General features: G+C 50.7%; 1 protein-coding gene and 1 pseudogene across 1 annotated transcript; one reads left to right on the forward strand and one right to left on the reverse strand.

Annotated features, from left to right (window-relative positions):
* Positions 1-900: 900 nt before the first annotated feature.
* On the forward strand, positions 901-2,935 carry LOC149354675 (uncharacterized; annotated as a pseudogene).
* An 8,936-nt stretch (positions 2,936-11,871) lies between these two features.
* On the reverse strand, positions 11,872-13,467 carry LOC149354676 (uncharacterized). The gene is made up of 2 exons (XM_089576019.1): positions 13,456-13,467; positions 11,872-12,362 (listed from the first exon to the last, which is right to left on the reverse strand). The coding sequence occupies exons 1-2, from the start codon at positions 13,465-13,467 to the stop codon at positions 11,988-11,990; spliced, it is 387 nt and encodes a 128-aa protein (XP_089432145.1). The 3' UTR covers positions 11,872-11,987.
* Positions 13,468-13,724: the final 257 nt, after the last annotated feature.

The raw sequence follows: 13,724 nt of genomic DNA on the forward strand, positions 1-13,724 counted from the left end.
CCCATCCATCCATCCATCCATCCATCCATCCACCCACCCACCCATCCACCCACCCATCCACCCATCCACCCATCCACCCACCCATCCACCCATCCATCCATCCATCCATCCATCCATCCATCCATCCATCCATCCATCCATCCATCCATCCATCCATCCATCCATCCATCCATCCATCCATCCATCCATCCATCCATCCATCCATCCATCCGTGAACATGGTGGCCTGCTAGAAAACAGCTGATTCCTCGAGTAGTTCCTGTTTTTTGCGTGTCGTTTAAAATCAAAGTACTTTGCGGATGTTTTTAGTGCGCAGAAAAATCTGATTGAAGACAGAGAATGTTATGAGTACGCAGAGATGAAGTAACAAGCAGCGCTGGGTTCAAAAATCGATAAAGACAACGTATTGTGGTAAGTGTGTTCTTTTCCGGTGCTTACTATCGATGACAAAAATGGCCCAAAGATGCTCTTAGGGAGAAGTGCGTGATCTGTGGTTCTGCTTTTTTGTTTGGGAAATACAAGACGACCGTGCAGCGTGAAGTGTGGGGCGAAATAATGTTGTATAGCCGTATGATCGGCCGTATGATGTTGTATAGCGGTATAGCCGTCTGCATTGTATGTAGGTGCGTAAGTTAGGAACGAACAACGACGAGAAAAACGATTAGGCGCACACCACCAACCACCTTGCTCGTCCTTGCTGCTTCGTAACCTTCCTATAAGTTGTTGGAATACAGCGCACATCTATGGTCTGCTGTGTGAACCCAAGTCATCGATAGCGCACGTCTATGCTCTGTTAACCCAAGTTGTACATTCCCCATTATTTCCCTATTTGATTCCCTGACCGATACCAAAAAAAAGAGGCCAGAGAATTGGCACGATTAACCGTTATCACTTGCTCGAAATGGCGTCGGCTAAGGGGTCAGTCCGGGTGTCCCGCGCACAGTATCTTTTGATGCTTGAATTCTTGGAGGAGCACCCGGCTCTGGCACAGCCGGCGTCACCCCCTTCCGCTATGTACACGGCGGCTCGCAAGCGCGAGTTATAGCGCGAGCTGGCGGACCTCCTCAACGAGATGGGCCCGGCCGTTAAAACTGTGCCCCTCTGGCGCCACACTTGGCAGGTGTGGGCCAGCCACTGCAAGAAGGAGGAGGCTAAGTTTTTGGCCGCGGGAAGGTGAGCGTGTCAACATCGGTCTGTCGAATGGTCCTTGAACATGCCTCTCCACATCCTATCGCAGGGGCACTGGAGGCGGCAGGCTGCCGGGGCTGTCAGGCCGCTTTGTGAAGCTGCGGTCGCCCGCGAGCGCGCAAGGCGTGGCGCCGCCTATTTTCACAACCTCCCAGATATGTGATAAGCCGCGGTGCCGTTACCGACAGTTTCGTGTTTGCTGATAATGAAGGGTTCTTTGTGAACCTCAGAGCCATGTACTGTGAGCAATGCGCCCACAGAATGACGTTCGAGACACACGTGCATGACCGTGCGGCGCTGTGCCTCTTGCACTACCAGCCCCGCGTGTCCGTTGGGGAGGTGGCTGGAACGAGCGGCCTGCAGCAGGCAGAGGCGCGCTCACCAGCTGGTAGGCGAATTTTTAACCATTTGATATGTACAGCTTACAACTTGTGTACATTATTCACCTGATTGTGTGTGTGTGTTTTTTTTTACTTTTCAATATGAATGCCTAAACTGCTGGAGGTAGTAAATGCAACCTCAAGATATGTACCTTATATTTTCTTGCCCTTTTGCTAATGCTGTTTTTTTTGTCTTGTGACTCAGTACTGAGTAACCGTGCACTTTACCCCCAATACAATACACAGTTTACTGAAACTGTCCACTAAGCAATGGTGTCTTGTGGAATGACTTTGCACAGACGGCACGGCGGCACCCCCCCCCCCCCCCCCAGACGAGGAGGAGCTGGAGGAGCTGCTGGAGGTGACATTGGAGGAGGAAGTGTCTGCTGAGGAGGAGGAGGAGCAGCAGCAGCCTCGTGCCACAGCCTGTGAGTTGGTCTGCCAATATCAGGCCCCACATTATCCATTTTGCAAGCTGCTTGAAAATAATACCATTTGCAGGAGCAGACTATCAGTGTCGTTTTACAATAGCCACACAAGTCTCCTTCATATCCACCATTGGTACGCTGTGCAAGTTTTTTTTCCCTCACAGCAGGCACTGTGATGCCTGTGATGGTTAGGCAAATGTGCACATAGAGTACAATGAGACAATGCTGTTTTGTCATACCGCTGATTATGACTGCTTTTATCCCCAGCATGCATGCCAATAGTCTTTTCAGACATTGCACCACACAGTCAGCCTATTGCACATCCTTCTGTATTATATAACAAGTGTATATTCAGTCACTTTTCCCCCTGACAGCTATGCAGCAGCAGCCAGCAACAGCTCCGGGCCACCCCACGCGGCGCAGCCTAACGTGGGCGGAGGAGGTGCGCCAGTTGCTGTTCGAGACGCGGCGCACTGCGGACCTTATTGAGGCCCACACCAGGCAGGATGGGCAGTTTCAGGAGCGTCTCCTGGAGGTATGTGCAGACAGCAAGCACTCAGTACATTTCGTAAAAGAGAAGCAGCTGCATGCAGCATATTGTAGCTACAGTCACTGTTCAAAACCTTTGCTTGACCTCTGTATGACCGCCTGTTGAGAGACATGGTCCCTATTTCAGTAGGGCATCTTCAATGTGAAACGAGCACTCTGTGACCGTTAAATGTGTAATTGAAGCTCATTTTATGTGCAGCACCACCGCGAGACCGCTGCCTGCGTGCGCAGCCTCACCTTGGCAGTGCAGGAGTTGACGGCTGCTGTGCATGACAGTGGAGCCGAGGTGGCAGCGGCACTGCAGGTGGCGAGGACAGATTCGCAGCGCCTGACCGAACAAATTGTTCTGGCGATTGCATTCATAGTGCTTTTGCTGCGCAACCAAATGTAGCCACCAGAGTAACTTGTTCGGCCATTTTTTTAGAGCGCAGCTCTTTGGCGTCCGTTCCTGGGTTTCGCGTCGTCGTCGGCCTCGTAACCAGCTCCGCCCCCCTTTCATCCCCCCAGCGCTAGCAGCGACCGACTGATACCGCTGGATGCCGCTGACGCCGCTAGAGAGTCAAGATAACGTGACTGCATAGAACACCGTCGCCGCCATGCAGAAAGAGGAGGAAAGGGTCCCCCCCCCCTCCCCCCCGTTCTTGTGTGGCGGATAGGGTGCTCTTCGGTTGCCGACGCGCCGGTTATTTCACGTAGGCGCCGGCACGTCGACGAATACGTGACCACCTTCCCACGGCTAGACCTGGTTCTTAGCGCTGCGGAAGCGAGGGTATCATATTGTTTGTGTCGGCATCGGCGGCGTTGTCCCTGAAACCAACTCCGCAGCTGGGGTTGACTCACTATCGGCGTCAGCGGCATCAGTCAGTCGCTGCTATCTCTTCCCTCCTCCCTTTATCGTGATGTCCGCTTGCTGCGCGCGCTTCTGCCCCCATCGTTTGCCGCTGGGTGTACACGCAGCCCCCCTCCCCCTCTTCCTGCGAAAAATAAAAAAAAAATTCTGTGATAGCGCATACATGTGTTGCTCGATTTCTTTGCCTCAATCTATCGAAAAGGTGAAACAGCTTATTTGCTGCGCTCAAATTTCGCATTAGGAAGTAACGTAATCGTCGGTAATTTTTTGTTAGTGATTTGTTTACGTTTTTCTTTTGTGCCGTCTGCAAGATGCAGAGGCCGTATATATCGTGTTTTTGTTTTGGCCTCCTGCAAGACACAGAGGCCATGTGTAGCATTTTTTTCTTTTGTTTTGCCTCCTGCAAGATGCAGAGGTCATGTATATGAAGTTCTTGTTTTGACCTCCTGCAAGACGCAGAGGCCATGTGTAGCATATCTTTTTTCCCTCCTGCAAGATGCAAAGGGCATATGTATCAATCTGCTTTATTCTTGCCGTGTGCAAGATACAGAGGTCATGTGTATGAATCAGATTTTTTTTGCCTCCTGCATGATGCACAAGGTGTGTGTATTACACTTTATTTTTTTGTACTTTTTGAACTTCTCTATGGTACAGAAACAGTGCAATATGCATTAATCAGTTTGTTTTTGTGTATTAATATGAAAGCCTTACTATAGTCCCATTACAAGAAAAGCTGGCGCCATGTGTGTGTACTCACCGACAGTATAAAATCCCAGTGATGACAAGATAGATAAATTCGTCGACGACATCCAGTGGTCATATGACGCACACAGCAAGCCGAGCACCGTGCTTCCAGACAGTCATATACAGTTTTACATACCCTCCCCCCCCCCCCTTTCATACTGACTGAGCTCAATGTGGCGCCAGTTTTCCTGCCTACATTTGTGCCCAAATTGTGATGAAGCGTTTGTTGTACAACGTTCCAGGGTGCCTTACGCACGAGCTTTCGCATTGCATTCCCACACGTAAGCAGCCATAAGTGCCTGTGGCATTTTTTTCAAATGTTACCTTGTCACCTTCTGCGAGATGCATAAGGTATGTGATATGTTACTGTTTACTTTGTTTTCATTTTTCAAATGTTACCTTGTCGCCTTCTGCAAGATGCATAAGGTATGTGATATGTTGCTGTTTACTTTGTTTTCATTTTTCAAATGTTACCTTGTCGCCTTCTGCGAGATGCATAAGGTATGCGATATGTTACTGTTTACTTTGTTTTCATTTTTCAAATGTTACCTTGTCGCCTTCTGCGAGATGCATAAGGTATGCGATATGTTACTGTTTACTTTGTTTTCATTTTTCAAATGTTACCTTGTCGCCTTCTGCACAATGCATAAGGTATATTATATTGCCACGCGCCTAACGCGCCGCGCGGCCTCCGCGCTGAGTCGAAGACGACGACGAAGCGGCGGTGGGCTCTCGTGGCGCGCTGTTCTGTTCTGTGTCGTGGAAGCTGGCTCCATAATTAAAAAGAAGGCTCCCGGTCTTGGGTTCTTCCCGACGTCTACCTTCACGGCTCCTCTGGTCGTGACACTGGTGGAGGTGCGGCCGATGCTCCCTACTCCTGAGGACAACTCGACGCGTCCGCCTCTTGTGACCACCCCTGTCCATCGTGCCAGCCGGAGGATCCGCGGCCTGTCCCCCGAGGCCCTTCCTATTGTCAGCGCGCCTTCAACTACCACTCCACTCATGGCGACGCCACTGCCCGCCCTGCCTACGACTGTCCCTGCAGCCAGCCCCACCTATCTCACCCTTCAGACTCCACGCACGCCTAAGCCCTTTCACGGCGACCTGTTTGAAGATGCCGAAGACTGGTTGGCTCACTACGAACGGGTCGCGACCTTTAACTGCTGGGACGACGCTACAAAGCTGCGTAACGTTTACTTCAGCCTTGAAGACTCTGCACGAACGTGGTTCGAAAACCATGAACCTCCTCCGCAAGACACCACCGACGATGATAGCTTCCTTGGAGCGGTCAGCACATCTGAGCTCGTTTCCAGACAGCGTGCCGACGCCGAGCTCCGTCTGCTCATCGAACATCTCGAAGGTGGGTGCCCTGAAATACCACGAAACCTAGCTCGTGGACTATCGTCGTTCTGCCTGCGGAGAGGGGTGCTTTATAAAAAGAACTCCACTTCAAGTCCGACAACTTACCTGCTCGTCATACCGTCTGATCTGCGGGATGAAGTCCTCCTTGCCTGCCATGATGAACCGACTTCCGGCCACCTTGGAGTTACTCGCACCTTATCCCGAATCCGGCAGAACTATTACTGGCCCAACCTAACTTCAAGTGTCAAGCATTATGTCCGGACATGCCGGCAATGCCAGCGGCGAAAAAAACCCGCGCTCAAGCCTCCTGGACTGCTTCAGTTCATCGAGCCGCCACAAATACCATTCGACAAAGTCGGCATGGACCTTCTGGGGCCATTTCCTCTCTCGTCTTCCGGCCACAAGTGGATCGTAGTCGCCACAGACTACTTGACCCGCTACGCTGAAACGAAGGCCCTTGCGCGAGGTACTGCCGCCGAAGTTGCCCACTTCTTTATGCACGACATCGTGCTTAGACACGGCGCCCCATCGGCCATCATTACTGACCGAGGCAAGGCGTTTACAGCCCGACTCCTACGTGACATCTTAGCGCTTAGCCATACTGCTCATCGACCAACAACAGCGTATCATCCCCAAACCAATGGTCTAACGGAACGGCTCAACAAAACATTGGCGGACATGATCTCGATGTACGTCGACGTTGAACACAAAACCTGGGATGAGGTCTTGCCGTACGTCACCTTCGCATATAATACCGCGACGCAGGAAACCACCCAGTTCACCCCGTTCCGTCTCGTGTATGTCAGAGAGGTCCGCATGATGCTAGACGCCATGCTGCCGTACGGCGACGCAGAGCTTCCCCCTGAAGCTGGCCACTTCGTGGAGCAAGCAGAGCAGGCCCGTCAGCTGGCCCGCTTGCACATCAAGAACCAGCAATCCGCTGATGCCCGACACTATAACCTTCGGCACAGGGACGTGCACTACGAGCCGGGCGACCACGTGTGGGTGTGGACACCAGTGCGCCGCAAGGGATTGTGCGAAAAGCTTTTAAATAGGTATTTTGGCCCGTACAGAATCCTGCGCCGCCTGAACAGCGTCAACTACGAAGTTGTCCCCCATGGAACTGTGGTCGTCGGCCCTCAGCGTCAACGGCCTGAAATCGTGCATGTAGTGCGCTTAAAGCCGTACTTTTCGCGTGACTGAGCGCTGTGTTCACGCTGTTTCGTACCTTTTCCCCTTACCCCACGTGTGAACTTGACTCTCCCTGCATGTCACCTAGCGCGCACTGTATAGTTCACCTCACCCCCAGTCTTTTTTTTTTGTTCCTCCTCCCCTCACTGTACATATCCCATTCCACATCGAGACGATGTTTGCTTTCGCGGGGGGGAATAATGCCACGCGCCTAACGCGCCGCGCGGCCTCCCTGCTGAGTCAAAGACGACGACGAAGCGGCGGTGGGCTCTCGTGGCGCGCTGTTCTGTTCTGTGTCGTGGAAGCTGGCTCCATAATTAAAAAGAAGGCTCCCGGTCTTGGGTTCTTCCCGACGTCTACCTTCACGGCTCCTCTGGTCGTGACAATATCTAGTCAGTGTTTCATTCGTTCATGTTAATTTTGCTTGTTTCGCATGTTAAGTTGTTAATTGTGCGCTTTAACGACCCAAAGCGACGCACGTGCTTGGAGGGACATTGCAATAGAGGACTGTGGCTTATTTTTCATCGCAGGGTTCTTTAACGTGTGTCGACATTGCACAGCACACGGACACCGTTTGTTTCACTTCCAACGAAACACGACCGTCATGGCTGGTAATTAACCTGCTCCAATCAGTAGCAGAGCGCTCCAACCACTGAGGTGCCGCGACAGGGCTCCCCATGTAGTGTCCACTGTGTGCAGTCTGACGTGGTATACACTTTATAGTGTTCTTCACAGTGGTGGCACATTTTGCTGCTGTGCTCACATGCCATCTCCTTGGTGTATATGTGGTATTTGCACTTCTCAGTATACGTACGAGGAAGATGACCTCAATATTCAAGCAACAAACGATAATCTCACAGCTAACATTACTAAGCGTGTAGTGGAAGTAGGTGGTAGGATGGTCAGGCAAGATACCGCCAAGCTTTCTCGGGAGACGAAATTAAGAAATCCCAAAGCATGAAGGCGCCTAACCCCACAGAGAGCGTACAACTGGCAGAGCTACCAAAGCTAATCAATAAGCACAAGGTAGCCGACATAGGGAAGTTTATTATGGAGAGAATCAAGCATTAGAATGCAGGTAGCCTAAAAATGGTTAAGAAGGAACTAGGCATAGGGAAAAAGCACATGTATGTGCTAAGAGACAAAGAGGGCAATGTCATTAGCAATATGGTCAAGATAGTTAAAGTAGCCGAAGAGTTCTACACAAATCTATACAGTAGCGATTGTAATCAGAATGTTACTGAGAGAGGCAGTCGAGCACAGCAGTGGGACATCCCACTAGTAACGAAGGACGAGGGGAGGAAACGCAGGGAGGCTAATCGGAAGAATAATCGGTTTGCTGCCCTACACGGGGGGGGAAGGGGATAAAAATATGAAACAGAAAAGAGGGTAGCAAAAAACTGAAGTCACTTTGAGGAAATAAAGAATGCCTTGGGAGCAATGCCAAGGGGGAAAGCAGCTGTTGAGGATCAGGTAACAGCAGATCAGTTGCAGGACAGAGGGGAGATTGTGTTCAAAAAACTAGCCAACCTGTACAAAATGCCTTGTCACCTCAATCGTAAGAACACTGACACTATCTTAGTTCATAAGAAAGGAGTTGTCCAGGACTTGGAAGAATTACAGGCCGATCAGCTTACTGTCCTTTGACTTCAAGGTATTCACTAAGGTAATCGGTAATGCGGTCACGACTGCCTTAGACTTCAATCAGCCAAACAATCAGACAGGCTTTCATAAAGGTTACTTGACAATAGACCACATTCACTCTTAACAATCAGGTGATAGATAAACGCACAGAATATAACCAATGCCTATATATAGTATTCATGATTAGTAGAAAGCATTCCACTCAGTAGAAACCTCAGCAGTCATGCAGGCATTGCAGAATCAGGGTGTAGAAGAGCGTTATGTCAAAATATTGGGAAATATTTGTAACGATTGCACAGCTACCACAGTCCTCTATAAAGTCAGCAATAAAATTCCAAGAGGGAAAGGTGTCAGGCAGGGTGACTCGATCTCCCCAATGCTATTCACCACCTGCTTACAGGAGGCATTCCAGGGCCTGAAATGAGAACAGCTGGAGATAAGAGTTCAGGGAAAATACCTAAGTAAGGGTTAAGTGGAGAGACATGGGAGATGCCTCTGTCCAGCAATAGACGGATTCAGGCTGGTGGTGATGCGTATGACTGAGAATTTTGTCATGTTACAATCATTCTGAGCACTGCAACTTGCAATATTCACGATCCAGTCAGTTATGCGCCATTCTTGGTGGGACTGCTAGTTTGCCATTGAGTGCAACTTCATTGCACGTCATATTGATATTCCTGCATTTTACGCCTGCTAAACGTTTCCTAGTCACATCAGATCTTTTACACACTCTGTCAAGTGCAGTACTTATTGAGCATTGCACTAGATGTGTACAATGGTTTAATACATGTGCTGAAGTGGGTTTTCTATATATGTCCAAATGACACAGAAGCTGTGATAACATGCAGGCTGCAAGTGTTAAGTTTTTTTATCACACTAGTCGAGAAAGCAAACGTAGCAGGGGGCGGCAGAAAATTAGGTGGGAGGATGAGATTAAGAAATTTGCGGGAATATGGTGACCACGGCTGGCGAAGGACAGGGTTAATTGGAGAGACATGGGAGAGGCCTTTGCCCTGCAGTGGGCGTAGTCAGGCTTTTAATGATGATGATGATGAGTCGAGATATGTTATTTCTGTTGATGTTAGTGCAAGCACTGTGTTTCGCTGTTATCTGTTCAAATAGGAACACTTGTGTGCAATGTTCCAAAAAATAAAAGGAGCATGCTGAAAGGGCCCTTAAAATGGCTTCGATGGGCATAATGTAGTCATACAGATCTGTAGAGGAGGTGTTTGTGGGTATTCATAGTGAAATTCGAAAGCTGGGGATGGACCCTGCCATTTAAAAATATTTTTTTAAAAAATCACTGCTTGCAGTAGCTTGCAACCCATTAGGGCTACACACCTCTCCGCACATCCCCTACCCTGATGACGTAAGGCATACGAGGCGAGCTTCAAAGCTGGCTGTTCTGCCCACTGACGTCATTGGGGCAGGGGATGCATGGAGAGGTGTGTCGTTCTAATGGTTTGCAAGCTACTGCAAGCAGTGATTTTTTTATATTTTTAAATGGCAGGGTCCATCAGCAGTTTTCGAATTTCACTCGGAATACCCACAAAGACCACATGTTAGATCTGTTCAACTAGAATACGCTTATCAAAATCATTGCAAGGTCCCTTGAATGCATGTCATTCAAAGAAATTGGTTCAGTGGGACTTTCTTATTTCGACAAACATTTGGTGGCTCCTTTAACGCCACACTTTTTAATTATCCACTTAAGAACAAACACACACCACGGGACGCGGGTGACAAGAGCAACAGAGTAGGAGGGCATACAAAGATGGTTTTGACTTGCTGGACTACATGACATTTTGCTACATGACTACATGACTACATGACTACATGACATGCTACATGACTTGCTGGCTGTTTACATGACATTTTCGACGCAGGAAGGAGGCTGCACTATGACTGTACGACAAGCTCACCGATGAACTTGGAGGTGTACTGGTGAGCACACTGTCAGTGGGTTGCAGCTGGTGTGTGTACTTGCTTCTCTGCCACCAGGGGATTCCAGGCTCACACAGGAAACAAACCAATAAAAGCTGCCACTTGGCTAGCTGCGGCTAAGGGCACAGCCACATCGCACAGTTCCTCACACACAAATGTAAACCGACACGAGATGACGCTGCCAAGGCTAGCTGCAGCTAAGGGCACAGCCACATCACACAGTTCCTCACACACAAATGTACATTGACACGAGATGACGCTGCCAAGGCTAGCTGTGGCTAAGGGCACAGCCACATCACACAGTTGCTCACACACAAATGTACACTGACACGAGATGACGCTGCCAAGGCTAGCTGCGGCTAAGGGCACAGCCACATCACACAGTTGCTCACACACAAATTTACACTGACACGAGATGACGCTGCCAAGGCTAGCTGCAGCTACGGGCACAGCCACATCACACAGTTCCTCACACACAAATGTACACTGACACGAGATGACGCTGCCAAGGCTAGCTGTGGCTAAGGGCACTGCCACATCACACAGCTCCTCACACACAAATGTACACTGACACGAGATGACGCTGCCAAGGCTAGCTGCGGCTAAAGGCACAGCCACATCACACAGTTCCTCACGCACAAATGTACACTGACACGAGATGACGCTACCAAGGCTAGCTGCGGCTAAGGGCACAGCCACATCACACAGTTGCTCACACACAAATGTACACTGACACGAGACGACGCTGCCAAGGCTAGCTGCAGCTAAGGGCACAGCCACATCACACAGTTCCTCACACACAAATGTACACTGACACGAGATGACGCTGCCAAGGCTAGCTGCGGCTAAGGGCACAGCCACATCACACAGTTCCTCACACACAAATGTACACTGACACGAGATGACGCTGCCAAGGCTAGCTGTGGCTAAGGGCACTGCCACATCACACAGCTCCTCACACACAAATGTACACTGACACGAGATGACGCTGCCAAGGCTAGCTGCGGCTAAAGGCACAGCCACATCACACAGTTGCTCACACACAAATGTACACTGACACGAGATGACGCTACCAAGGCTAGCTGCGGCTAAGGGCACAGCCACATCACACAGTTGCTCACACACAAATGTACACTGACACGAGACGACGCTGCCAAGGCTAGCTGCAGCTAAGGGCACAGCCACATCACACAGTTCCTCACACACAAATGTACACTGACACGAGATGACGCTGCCAAGGCTAGCTGCGGCTAAGGGCACAGCCACATCACACAGTTCCTCACACACAAATGTACACTGACACGAGATGACGCTGCCAAGGCTAGCTGCGGCTAAGGGCACAGCCACATCACACAGTTGCTCACACACAAATGTACACTGACACGAGATGACGCTGCCAAGGCTAGCTGCAGCTAAGGGCACAGCCACATCACACAGTTCCTCACACACAAATGTACACTGACACGAGATGACGCTGCCAAGGCTAGCTGCGGCTAAAGGCACAGCCACATCACACAGTTCCTCACACACAAATGTACACTGACACGAGATGGCGCTACCAAGGCTAGCTGCGGCTAAGGGCACAGCCGCATCGCACAGTTCCTCACAAACAAATGTACACTGACACGAGATGACGCTGCCAACAGTAACAGTGGCTGGTGTGTTGCATGAATACCTTAGCCAGCTACGCTGCGAGGAGGCATTCGGCTCACTGGCGGCGATGCTGGAGCTCCCGCCGCAACTGACGACGAACCGTGCACAGGTATGCCAGCCTCTGGAGATGGATTCTCCAGAAGAGATTGACAATACCGTTGCGCACGACTCGCCCCCGCAGGTAAGTGAGGTGGCTTGCTGGGCCTGGTACGTGGCCTGCAGCCAGGGGTGGGCCGTTGTCGTCAGGGGCAGTGGCATCCTCGTCCGGCAAGGAGTCATCCAGACAGAAGTTGTGCAGTGCAGCACAGGCTCCGATGATGAAGGCTGCTCGCTCCGGCTCGTAATGGAGCGTCCGGTACCTTTGCAGGCATCGGAAGTGGCTCTTCAGCACGCCAATGGCGTGCTCGACGATGGATGGACGAGGAGATTCCTACTCCTGTGTAAAGTCGTGCCGCGGCCCTGGAGACCCGGGTGACCGCGATTGAAACACAGTTGGCTGACCTCCCCAAAATTATCCACGATACCATTGCGCGTCAGGTGGAGAGTGTCATCGCACAGGTGACACAAGCCGTAACTCACATTATCCAAAAATGGATAAAAGACAATAGCGCGTCCTTAAACGTGTAGGGCCCATCAGGGACGCTAACCGCCCCTCCAAATTCAACAGAGTTATTCGCGATGAGTTTGACTTCTCGGAAGACTCCTGCACGTCTGCGCCGGGCACTACCGGACTGGGGAGTCTTAACAACGTAACCCCACCCTCCGCCTCCGACCATGGCCCCCAACCCTAAGTCGCGAGCAAGAACAACTCAGCCGCTTACACTAACGCAGTGGAACTGCCGTGGTCTCAAGAACCGCACGAAACGGACTCATCTCCGCCTCTATCTTGAGACCTTTGAGTTCCTCGTTGCCGTGGTTGCCCTTCAGGAACCCGGCGCCGGGGCCAGACTAACAAACTACACTACATTTCAACACAACCCGCAGACATGTATACTTGTTCACAAGCAGTATACTGCGCAGGAGGTCACGCTCCCCACAACACCGCCTTTCCCATACACGATGGTGTCAGTGCTGCCCCTAAAGCGGTCTGACCCACCTGTACACATTATAAACATTTACTGCCCACCTAAACTTAAGAACGTCACGTTCAATGAAATTTTCACCCAAGCTATGCAGGTGGCTGGAAGGGATCCCCTTCTGATCGTCGGGGATTTCAACGCCCCGAGCAGGTTATGGGGGTACCCACGGGAGGACAGACGTGGGAGGAAGCTTGCGGAACTTCTTTCCACACTTGGACTCACTTTACACACTGACCCCGCCAACCCAACATGTGTCGGCAATTCGATTCAACGAGATACTTGCCCGGACCTCACATTCACACGCAACATACGCCATGCCGACTGGCTGAATACAGAAGACACTCTGGGTAGTGATCACTGTATAGTCAACACAACCATTTACATGCGTCCCCTGAAACGCCCACTAACACAAGCTCGTGTCCCGGACTGGGCGACTTTCCGTACCTCTCTACCCATCGTAGACCCCCTCCAGTCGGGATACGACTCATGGTCCAAATCGCTCACGTCTACACTCACACAACACGAAAAGCAGATACAGCTCACAGAAACACAAACGGACGTGGACAACCACTTGCTCCACCTTTGGGAGGCCCGCCGCAGCCTCACCAAACGATGGAAGAAACAGAAACATAACAGACGCCTAAAGAAACGCATCCTCAAACTCACACAACAGGCAGCGGAATATGCTACTCAGCTAGCCGACACTAACTGGG

The sequence above is a fragment of the Amblyomma mixtum genome, chromosome 3 (assembly GCF_055824585.1).
Source record: "Amblyomma mixtum isolate Tamu chromosome 3, ASM5582458v1, whole genome shotgun sequence".
NCBI lineage: Eukaryota > Metazoa > Arthropoda > Arachnida > Ixodida > Ixodidae > Amblyomma > Amblyomma mixtum.